This window comes from Musa acuminata, chromosome BXJ2-3, assembly GCF_036884655.1.
Source record: "Musa acuminata AAA Group cultivar baxijiao chromosome BXJ2-3, Cavendish_Baxijiao_AAA, whole genome shotgun sequence".
Lineage (NCBI taxonomy): Eukaryota > Viridiplantae > Streptophyta > Magnoliopsida > Zingiberales > Musaceae > Musa > Musa acuminata.
The window spans coordinates 34133351-34145227 of NC_088340.1; the positions used below are offsets into that span (position 1 = coordinate 34133351).

Sequence of the window (11877 nt, forward strand, 5' to 3'; positions counted from 1 at the left end):
TCTTGCTTGTTGTATCAGAAGAACAGGTAACATGGTCAGAGAATTGGATGGTGTCTGCGATGTGCCGACGTGCCTTTCGTTGAGTGCATGCGTGAAGAGTATGTATGACACAGGAAAAGAAATAGTTCTTAGCGTAGCTTAGATTGCGATAATACAAGCATTTCAGGTTATACATTACTCATGAAGGAAATCAAACATTTGAGACCCAATGTTTTCTTATATCTCAGTAGATGAGAGCGTTGCCGATCCCCTTCAGACAGCAGGAACTGTTCGTGATGGCCGGCGAGTGGAATCCTTGAGCTCAGTAGCTGCCGCTCCATGTCGCACCCTGAAGCAAGAGGTCGGGGTCGGAGAACCGTAACGGGACTCCTCGTCACCAGTTTTGGAGGAGGAGGAAGATGGCTTGCGGAACACCTTCAAGGTGAGCTTGGGCAGTAGGGTGTGGATGAGGCTGGTCCTGGTGGACTTCTTGCAGCCATCGTGCCTGGGGCTGGGGAAGGAGGAGGGCGGTGGCGTGAGGGGAGGGAGGGTGGTGTTGGAGATTGTGTTCTTGGGTGTTCCAGGCTGAGACTCCCACAAGAAAGGCACAGCTCCTTTAGCATCTCCATAGTACACTCCCAAGGAAGGATTAGCTGATGAGCTCTCCCTGGAGATCAGCGTCGAGTAGAACTTGTCATCCTGCTTCATTTGGATGAAGTCCTTGCAGATCTCTGAGCTACTGGATATCATCTTTTAGAGAGAGAGAGAGAGAGAGAGAGAGAGAGAGAGAGAGAGAGAGAGGTATGATCTGAATGCAAACTAGTTTCTGGTTGATGGATTAGAATAAGCTACATAGAAAGCTGTAGCAGTATATCTAAGGACAGTGGCACATGAAAGATACGTAGTTTAGTTTCTGCTTCCTCAAGAAAGTACACATTCATTGTGGTGATAAGAGGGAATGCCAATATTGTTGGTGACATTTAATGGGAGTAAGTAGATTTGTAAGATCATTGTTCCTTGGAAATATATCTCCTGACTATGGAAAGCAGTGAGATGTCTTGCAGAATTGGATTGCCTAAATGAGCTGCAAGATGAACAAGAAATAAAGATCGATGATGACTGGAAGATGTACAGGGTGTGAAGCTGACAAGGATAGTTCTGCCTTTGGTATCCCCACGGCTGTGGCTTGCATCTGCCTCCAAAGCCACATACTGCACTCTTGTCACTCTCAGGGTTGCCGGTGGAAGAAGATAAAGTACTTGGGACGATACATGCTTGTGCTGCACTGAAATGTTGTTCTGCAGAGCAAACCATTAGAGACACAGAGACGAGCGGGACTCGAGGAAGGAACATGATGAACACATGGGTTGCAGTAGAGAGTCATGTGGAGCTCAAATGGCTGATGATTGATTGACATGCAGAAGAGAGGAGATTATTATTGCAGTACTTAACAAGCTAAAAAAAATATACAGGAGTTGACCCGCAAAGATCGAACTTGTCATAATCATGCACTTATTTTATCATCACAGTTAAGCAACCAACACTTGATGAGACTTACATTATAAGTATAATGTTGCATTCAATGGTTCTAAAGTTAATCAGTTTAATTGGATAGAGTTATTTGAAAAAGAACATTATTTATAGCACTTTTGTCGCATATGAAAATGCGAAGAAAATGAAGAGTTGGATGCTCGACAGGAAAAATAAAAAGAATTATGATTTTTCTAAAAAATTTATCCTTTTTATTTGACCTCCGTGGAAAAATACCGAAAAGTGAAGAAAGCCAAGAGTTGGATGCTCAGCAGGAAAATGAAAAAACATTATGATTTTTCTAAGAAATATATCCTTTTTATTTGAGCTCAGCAGAAAAATACTGAAAATAAGAAGAAAGTGAAAAGTTGGATGCTCGGCAGGAAAATGAAAAAAAAAATATGATTTTTCTAAGAAATATATCCTTTTTTTTAGCTCCGCAGAAAAATCACTGAAAACGCGAAGAAAGTGAAAAGTTGGATGCTCAGAAGGAAAATGAAAAAAGTTATGATTTTTCTAAGAAATATATCCTTTTTATTTGAGCTCCACAGAAAAATCACTTAAAACGCAAAAAAAGCGAAAAGTTGGATGCTCAAAAGGAAAAATGAAAAAAAAAATTCTAAGAAATTTATCCTTTTTATTTGAGTTCTAAAGAAAAATCATTGAAAATGCGGAGAAAGTGAAAAGAAAAATTATGATTTTTCTAAGAAATATATCCTTTTTGTTTTAGCTCTGCAGAAAAATCACTGCCTGCACATTTCTACTTTTCTAAGAAAAGTTGGATGCTATGCAGAAATAACATTATTTCTACTTTTCCAAGAAAAATCACTGCCTGCTACCAGCAGCAAAACAAAATTCAGTGAACTTTTGCAAGATCTTTGATTTATTTTAGGAGTTTGAAACTTTGTTTTTCATTTTTAAAGAATAAATTTACTACAAAATCAAACTAATTAATTATAATTTATGGCTAGTTTCAGAACAGATAATGACAGAATCAGATACTATCAATTGTTTCTACTTCTATTCACACTTACTTTTTGCAGTTGATATCCATTTTAACTTGATTAAATCCAATTATGAATGTTGAAGATGGATTGTTACTGATGAGCATTTAAATTTACTGGATCAATTGCCAAGCTGATAACAAAAGGCTTAACTCTCTACAGCAGGCCATGAGAGACTGGTAAGCATCAGTTGGACTAAGCATCTGAAATCAAGTGTTCTTGAAAAGATAAGCTCAAGAGATGAATTTGTTGTTGCATTCATCAGAAAGTAATAAGAATAGAACATATATATATATTCAGACAGCTAAACATGAGCTATGATCACATCAGAGTTTAAGCAAAGTTAAACATATCCATAGAGCTTGATTAGTGGCATAAAAAAGCTACAAGCAGATGCAAGAATACTGGCATATTGGCAAAAATTTGCAGCAAAAAATCTATATATTCAAAGAAATAGAAGATTTAAGTTTAAGAAGAAAAAAATATTTCGGTGATTCATAAGCTGGAGATTGAGCACCTTAGAAATGGCATAAAAGTATCTTGACAGGTTATATCTTTCACATGTCAGAAAAAATTCCAGTATGTGATCAGGTTCATTAGATTTCTCAAGATCATAGAGGGATTGCCGAAGACCTGTGCCACTGGAACATGCAATGCAGTTTCTAAGACAACTCTGGTCTCCTTGCCAGGAAAGAAGATCTCAAGTCTCAACAGATCCAGTTCAATGAGAGCAGAGGATTGACAAAACCTGCAAATCTTCTTCTTTTCTTAAACTAGATTGTATGATACATGCTGCCAATCACTAACATCAGTTTGTTGGCGGAGGTTTTTGCCAAAATGATCATATCTAATTCTTACAATAGCCAAATGACTTGCCTTTCAAAGTAGTAACACAATTCTGCTACTTGGTTTCGTTTCTGACCAAGTCTGTTCCAACTCATGTTCTACAATTTAGACCTACTAATGAGCTCAAACCACCGCCGCTGTCTGTGATGATTACATGCCCATTCATCGTAAGAATGCAACACCTGAAATCCAAGGTAGTCTTTCAAGACACAAAGCAAATTGCTCAGATTAACTGAAACAACATTGTTCAAGCTAGCAAGTTAAGACAACAGAAGAAATGATACATATATGTGGATCAGATCAAACATTCCATGGTTTCAGATACTTTGCAGCCTAAACATCAATAATTTCTGAACATAGTAGAGACATAAATGATTGATCAAGAAGGATATACTGATTAGATACCCCCCCCCCCCCCCCCCCCCCCCCCCCCAAAAAAACAGCCTCTGGAGAAACTAGGAAACTGAGCCTCTGATCAAGAAAGCAAGATTTCAGTGCTTGATTCTAACAGAAAATGGTCATAAACATGACTGGTAATTAGAGATGGAATGATAAGCATCCTGTTCAAGCTATGACACAGAGGAAGCTGGGGGGATGCAGGATTCTTTGCTGTCATTTTGCAGAGAGAATAGACAGATAAACCAGTGTGCATCCTGTGACAATTTTTGTGGATTGACCTTTCAAAGTGATAACCAGGATAAACCATTTAGCAGACTGGCCTATGGATGATCAGAAATTAGATGAATACTTTAGTAGATTATCGAACGCAAACACTGTACCAATCTAGAATTTAGTTGATACTGAAAACTATACATGACACTAAATAGGCACCATATAGCTTTCATGCATGTGTTTCAATATTGATTATTGAAATAATTATATAGCTAAAACATGATGAGACATAGTAAGCTAAAGATAAAAACAAGTGACTACATGAGACTTACAACTGGTAATCCAACCAGAGTTTGCTTTGGCCAGAGATCTAGCGACTACTTACTAACATGAAAATACAAACCAGACACTAAGATGTACTGATTCCTTTTTGCTATATAAATAGATGTCTGGATGCTGCATGATTTGTCAGTTCTTTACCAAATTTAAGCTGAATCTTTGAAATACCTCAGACACATCATCACCATCTTCAGTAGAATTTTCTGGCAAGCTGCATTTGCTCTTTCTTCTTGAAGCACATATTGTAGCTTCCGAGGAAGAAATCGAATGGATGTCGTAGAGGCAAGAATCTGAAAACAAATTAAGTGATAGATTGCTCTCTTTGCGTACATTTCTTCTGTTTTTATTTTATTTTCTTTTGGTTAATTTTTCATGTAGTTATACATTCTTGGAAAAACAAATAATAATCAAAGATGACTTCCACAAACACACCTCCGATGAAATGCTTCCCCATTTGTCAGGCTCGCTTAATTCAGTCTCCATCAAAGTTCGAGTCTTGCATTTATTCTGAAAATTTACCCAAAAATTCAGCAAATGTGCAGAGGACATCATCATCATCATATATAGTAGCATGTTAACATAACTTCATCAAGCAATAGATCTCCAATGCACACCTAGTAAGAGACGAGAAAGTAAATGCACCCAAAGAAAAGCTTCAAAGTCGCAAATCGATTCAAGAAGGTTTATGTAGAAGGAAAGAAGAAAGCCACGACTGCATGAAGCGAAGCAAGAGAAACAAGATAAAGAGATGAAGAAAAAGAAGAAAAGAAGAAGAAGAACAGAGATGAGAGAAAGCGTTGGGAAGAAAGTAATTACTAGTGACCTCTCTCGGAGCTCTGCGCCTGCTCCGCTTCTGGCTTTGGCGCCCCGTTATACGCACGACGGGAACCGTCGTCTTCTGGCCTCGTTACGACGTCGAGTGGAATCCACCGTACGCGCGCCTCGATCCGGGCGGAGTCACCGTAAGGCGGCGGCGGGGGGCGGCGGTGATGGATTCGACGGCTAGCTTTAGTTTCGCGTCTCCCAACGCGTGCGAATGACGTGCGGAGTCACCGCAAGTATCGGTCGCTTTAACTGCAACTTCGAGACCGGTGACAACGATCGATGGGCCGAGCCACATCCGTCCGACCGGCCCGGTTTGGCTCGACAATAAAAAATAATTTCATTGCCTATTACCTCATATATTTATACCCTTTTAATATTATAATATTTATATTAAAAAATTTATATTATTTTTTTATAATTACGAAAGTGAAAAAAAAAAATTCTATTTACCGTAACATCGTTAGCTATATTGATAAAAAAATATAATACGTTGCACTACAAATCGATATGAAAGTGATGGGTAAAAAGATAAATTCAACATCTCTTCTATTTCCACTGAGATGTTGAAATTATCTTTTTTTTTTAGTAAAATTATTAGAAATAAAAGGGATGTCAAAATTATCTATTTATTCATTTAGCATGTGATGTGTTTATAATCAATACAACTGACGATGTTAAAATAAATGAGATTATTTATAAATATAGAGTCACGATACTAATATGGTCTAAGTACAAAGGATAATATATAATTTACCTTGATATTTGTGATGTTATGAGGCAATAGATCAACTAAAAAATCAATTGAAAATTATCATTCTAATGAGTCATAATTTACAAGCATAAGTATAGAAATTTGTCGAGATTTATCTGTTTCGAGTATGTGATTTTTTTTCTTTTTAAGATAAGTATCAAAAGACGTCTCAGAAGATAGTGGATGATATTTGTAATTATAAGAGCAAAGGCCTCTTATGCTTTTATTCATTCGATTCAAGATTATGTGTAACTCAGGTGTATGAACACAAAGATTAAGACCGAATATAATACTCGATCTATGATATCCAAGTTAGTCTTGAGGTGAAAAGTAGAGTCAAATATGAGTGGTAACGACGATAAATGGATAGGTTTTAAAGTAAACTTAGACTCCAAAAAAAATATTTCAGACAAAAATTCTTCTTAGATTCTTTATTATGGTTTAGTTTTGGTGACCAAATGGTTGGTTGAACTCCATTCCCTGTCCTAATTGTGTTGTGACGTAGCGAGCTACTATTAGGTAAAGATCTCTACGAACAAATCTTTCTTTCCCAAAAACCTAATTAATTGAGACCACAATAATTATATTTCGATCTCACTCGGAAGCTACATGTTTAGTCAGATGCATGACGCATCTCATACAGTCGAGCAACCCAATGCACACACAACTTGCATCACAAGCCATGGATTACTTGGTTACGTGTCAAAGAGGCGTAACCAAAGTCAAAGCCTCGCCGCCTCGGAAGAGGCTTTTTGCTTTCTCTCCAAGACTCCCAGTACTAGGAAGATCTCGTGTTTGGTGGGAGTTGGCAGGCCCTCTTCCCTTGGTTGACCTCACCAACCGCGATCCAATCGGGAGATTTAGTGCGTCCTTTATCGACTCGATCAATTCAGTGTCAGAGAGGAATACCTCTCGAAGCGGAAGACTCTGCCGTCCGGCGGTGTCGCTCGACACTAAATTAGTCGCACGAACGTATGGCTGCGAAGTCAACCCGAGCCTTTGAGTCGACTATGCAAAAAAGTCAACAGGAGGAACTTTCCACGTTATGTTCTCCGATGCCGCCCAATCGAATTCCTGCATAATAACTACTACTACTTACCCTTCCGGCGTTGCTTTTAGGACTAACAACGGAAGCAGTTCTTCGATCCATCTCTCAGCTTTTGTGCTTCTTTCTCTCCGCCATGGCTGCCAAGACAACAGCTATCCTGTTTGTTTCTCTCCTCCTCTTCTTCTGCCTCTCGCTTCCTCGGTCTACGGCAACCCGAGGTCTCGCCGTCGGGTTACCAAAAGAAAGCTCCCTCGTTGGACCAAAGGAGACGATGGCCACCGGCGTTGGCCCGAGTCGCAAGCAGAAGCTCGAGGTGACGTACGGCACGCCGCTGATCTTCGCCATGCTCCCTCGAGGACCTGTGCCGCCGTCAGGTCCGATCGGTGGCATCAACGGCGGCAATAATTAAGTGGAGGAGGAAGAAGAAGAAGAATCGTGTGTGTACATATAATTTGGCATTCCTTGATATAGTTTTCATGGGGAAGAACATAAACAGCACAAATTCATTATTTTCATTTTCTTTTTCTAGGATTCAAAGATGTATAGATTTGGCATTTCTTGATACAGTTCAGCAAAACATGGTCAAAGACAAGTTTCTGTCTATTTGTATTATGCACACTGGTTGGAAGAATTTTACTTGTTATACATGTTTAAGCTTTGTGATACAATTAGGTGTTATTATCTTCATGGGAATTTGCTATTTACATGAAGCAAGCATGCACTGAGAGGTTTGTGATTTAAATGCTTGCTTGATACCCAAGAAATTGAGTTTGGTTGTCTTTTCTCTGTTCCTTTGTTTTTTGGTGGCTGTTTAGATAAAAAGTATGAGTAGTAGGATTGCTCAATTTGATGAGTTGTGTGTCAGCTATGTCAGCAAGTCAAACATTTTGGTGAAGTTTTGCAGTTTCATTTAGCATGATTTCTACACTGAAAACACAATCTATGGCAACAAAGAATCTAATTATTTGTTCTGTTCAGTAAGCAAGTCATGGATGGGGTAAAGGTTTGAGATAGTATGAGCCAACAAGAGACAAGTTTCTTATTGTCTCATGCCCAAACAATGGAAAGCAGTATTATGAACTAGAGAGAATTTGATGCAGGTGATAAATGAGAAGACAAGCAAGGAAGATTGACAAGTAGAAGTCAGTTTGGTTTTCTTCACAGCAGTAAAGTTCTGGAAAGCATACCATTTTGCCAATTTGATTATGCTCACTCTTCTTCCTCTCCCCTCTCTACAGGATTTATTGCACATTAAATCATCTTTTTCTCTTTTTTTTCTTTTCATTTGCACGATCTTTCTTGGTAGGATTACTGCTCATGTGTTTTATTGAAAGAAGTAGATATGATACATAAAACCCAGGTGACATACTGATGGTGTAGATACATTAGAAAGGGAAACAGCATCAAGCTAGCAAAGATCCATCTTATTTTAACACAGTAGAGGATCTCACTAGAGAACTTACAATACAACATCTCCATCAAGCGATCTCGCTGTCATAAACTTCACTGGCATATTTCCAGTTCATAACATTCCAAATGTTCTTCAGATACTCTGGCTTCACATTTTTATACTGTTAAGCATCCAAAAACACAAACAAAGGTTTAACAGGTAATACATATGGAACTTACATGTCAATAGCAAATAGCACAGAATCTTAAATCAATCTTGGATTCACTATATGTCCAGTATGAACTACGCACAATTTTAGGACACTTAAGTCTACTATATCGCCAACAAGTACTGTAATCAAAGTTTGCGTGAGGTGTAAATGTCGACAACCTGTCATGAACTACCTGGAGCATAGGATAATATAAAGAGAGAACAGTTTAAAAAACCGAATGGCACAAATCAATTGAAAAGCCTTCTAACGCTGTTAATAGTAACATACAGAAAATACCACATGCGACACTTGATAGCCGTCTAGGCACCAACCAGGAACTGCCAACATTCATCCACCTTTTAGAATAGCTATTTAAGGAGGTAAACCACATGTTCGAACTTAGATCCAATCATAGTCCAGGATGACTACCATCCGATAATTATAATTTAGGAACTCCATCAACTGTAGCCATTTATAAGATAAAAGAGTATCCCTGCATTTACGTACACATAATTCCCCAACCTGCAAAAACTTCTGAAGTCAATTTCATGAGGCCTCTGTAATTCGACAGCAGTTCTTCAACCACAACCTTGCATTCCCCAGGGATAATACCAAATATGGTTTGAGATTTAGCTATCCTAATCTAATTAAGAATCATCTTGTTCTGGGATTGGCTCAAACAGCTCCACTGATTGTGACGAACTCATGCTGGTTTTGAGAAGATGGAGTACATGACGAAAAAAATAACAAGCTTCCACTTCCATTCTAACCCACTCACAATAAAAGAGATTGCGACCTCTAGAAAGTCCATGTAGAAGAGAGGGCCGAGGAAAAGACCAAACGTTGTGTCTTAGTCCTCTCATGTTGAAAACTTTGTCATGATGTATACCCTCTCCAAGAGTTTTCTTTACTTTACTTGTCTACAATTTTGGTTACCATGCCCTGTATATGAAGCCCACTAGCTGCAAACCAGCTAAAAAAGAGGATTACTACTCATGGGCTAGCAAACCAAGAGGCATATCCAACAAGTATATGCATATATTACATCTATATCTATTCAAGTTCATCATTGTGTATCTATCCCTTCATGCATCTATGATGAAATATAATCTTGTCATTACAAGTGACATCCGGAGAGACAACATTTACCTGCAGGTAGTATGCATGCTCCCACACATCGATACCTAGCAGAGGAACTAGGTTTGTGCCTTTGGTCACTAGTGGATCCTGTGAAAACATCAGTTACCAGTTGAATTTGCAGTTGAGACAACAGCAATCAAAGACAACAATCTAATGATAGAAAACAGTTACTTCCAGTTAGTAAAACATGAGCAAGTTTTGCAACTAATTCATGTTCACTAATAATGTAATTTTTGAAGCAGAAATTCATAAATGAAAAAATAATTTGAGGTTAAAGGCAGGCATGTGCAAATAGTTAATACCTGTAACTTCTATTCCTCTGTTTATACCTGTAACTAAACCAGACACCACAACAACAGGCTGCTAATCAGAAGACTGGATGGCACAGGAGGCCATGGAACTTAAGTTTAAGTTGGTAAGAACTATACATGGTATATGACAACTTCAATACTATTCATCAAACTCAATGGCATCAATAGGATTAGATAAAGTGAATACCTGATTTGCAGTGGCTTCAACCAGGAGCTTCTTCCTCTCCTTATCTAGAGCTAACCACTGTCAGAAAGCAAGAAGAAGGCGTGGAGCGCAGGTTCAGCAAAAGGAAGATCATAAGTGTTGATTATGTATAACAACAAACTTCTTAATGTATGCGTTTGTCACACTGACCACCCATCCAGATCCCTGTAAGGCAGCACCTTCTGCATTCATTTTCTGCACCAGAGCCTCCAAGGAACCAAAGTCTGTGTCAATTGCCCAACCTAGTGTGGCATGAGGAGGCTCGCCACCACCTTCCTGTAAGGCTCTTCATTTTACAAAATACACAAAAAACAGGGCCAAATTGATCCAGCTAATAAGCTGATGACAAAACAGGTGGATAAACACACTTACATTGACAGGCTTGAGATTTTTCCAGAAGATTGTGTGGTTGATATGGCCTGCAGAGTTTATGAGACTAAACTTGTTGAAATAGCGAGCATATATCAAAACCCACATCCTTCTTACACTTTCTACTATGACATAAATGATAAAAGACTAGAACCAACCTCCATTTCCAATTTCCTTATTGAAGATATGCCACGGAAAGAAAAGCAAAAGACAACTACAATTGCATTGTGATTACTCAATACAAATGTGATTTTAGTTTTCAGATTATATGTGAACATTTTTAAGAAATTTGACCTATCTTTATGTACACTTTAGACTTGTGATTCAGTATTCAGGGCATACAATCTAAGAGAAACTACGTCCAGTAGATCCTTCAGAACTTACATATCCCCAATCTCTACATGCCGAATCGAGAAAAGAATGTACTAACATAAGAATCACAAAGCCCTAACACCAACTGAAACAGGCACAAAAATTGTTTTTTTACCCACAATTGTTACAGGAACAACAAATTCACTAGGGAGGAAAAAACGAACAACGACCGAGTTCGAACCTCCGCCGTTGAACTTGATGGCGCTCTGCAGACGGACCACAGCGGGGACATCCCCCTTCGCCATGGCCGCGTCGAGCTTTTCCAGGGCGTCGTTGTAGTTGGAGACGTAGGCCTTGTGGTGCTTCTGGTGGTGAAGCCGCATGATCTCCCCGCTGATGGCCGGCTCGAGGGCACCGTAGTCGTACTCGATGTCCGGAAGCGCCGCGACCTTGAGCCCCCGGGCGTGGCAGAGCCCCTGCCACCTCGTCCCACTGCCTCCGGCGGAGGCGAAGGGACCGAGGCCGGAAGCTAGGGTTGGGGGTGTCTTGGTGAAGAGGGCTCGAAGCGCCATGGCAACACCTGTCAGACTGAGAGCTGCTTCGAGTGAGTCGGCCACCGTCGTCTCTTTCCGAAGGCAGACAAGAGCGCCGACTCCAATATAACCTTTTAATAGAATTATTAAATTACAATTATACCCTTACCGGGTTCTATGACGCGGATGCGCCACTCGGATCGGGTTCAGTTGAGCTCCTTAGATATTATTGGGCTCGTTCCGTATTACCGGTCGGGTCCCGGCATACTAAACCGTTATAAACCTTCATCTCTCAAAATCCCATACAATCCAGTATATGACGGCTGTTGTAACAGTTTGTAACACGATATAGTGCCCGTTATATTCTAAAGGTATACATATGTATATGTATATATATACATATATATACATATGTATATCTATATATACATATATATATATATATATATATATATATATATAATGCAAAATA

General features: G+C 39.1%; 2 protein-coding genes and 1 long non-coding RNA gene across 3 annotated transcripts; all 3 read right to left on the bottom strand.

Moving 5' to 3' along the window:
- Positions 1–252: 252 nt before the first annotated feature.
- On the bottom strand, positions 253–729 carry LOC103978626 (uncharacterized). Its single transcript, XM_009394474.3, has one exon. The coding sequence runs from the start codon at positions 727–729 to the stop codon at positions 253–255; it is 477 nt and encodes a 158-aa protein (XP_009392749.2).
- A 2540-nt stretch (positions 730–3269) lies between these two features.
- Positions 3270–5332, bottom strand: LOC108952370 (uncharacterized). The gene is made up of 4 exons (XR_010484841.1): positions 5134–5332; positions 4743–4817; positions 4479–4600; positions 3270–3541 (listed from the first exon to the last, which is right to left on the bottom strand). It is a non-coding gene; the product is annotated as an uncharacterized LOC108952370 (long non-coding RNA).
- Positions 5333–8229: 2897 nt separating this feature from the next.
- Positions 8230–11514, bottom strand: LOC135607832 (superoxide dismutase [Mn], mitochondrial-like). The gene is made up of 6 exons (XM_065099959.1): positions 11114–11514; positions 10564–10610; positions 10342–10467; positions 10174–10230; positions 9685–9762; positions 8230–8505 (listed from the first exon to the last, which is right to left on the bottom strand). The coding sequence occupies exons 1-6, from the start codon at positions 11442–11444 to the stop codon at positions 8413–8415; spliced, it is 732 nt and encodes a 243-aa protein (XP_064956031.1). The 5' UTR covers positions 11445–11514; the 3' UTR covers positions 8230–8412.
- Positions 11515–11877: the final 363 nt, after the last annotated feature.

Excerpts from the sequence above, each read along its gene's own strand:
- LOC135607832 (XM_065099959.1), bottom strand. The coding sequence starts at position 11,444 with ATGGCGCTTCGAGCCCTCTTCACCAAGACACCCCCAACCCTAGCTTCC. Across the intron at positions 10,468-10,563 it reads AAAATCTCAAGCCTGTCAAT|GAAGGTGGTGGCGAGCCTCC; the intron begins GTAAGTGTGTTT and ends AGAGCCTTACAG. Across the intron at positions 10,231-10,341 it reads TACAGGGATCTGGATGGGTG|TGGTTAGCTCTAGATAAGGA; the intron begins GTCAGTGTGACA and ends GCTTTCTGACAG.
- LOC103978626 (XM_009394474.3), bottom strand. The coding sequence starts at position 729 with ATGATATCCAGTAGCTCAGAGATCTGCAAGGACTTCATCCAAATGAAG.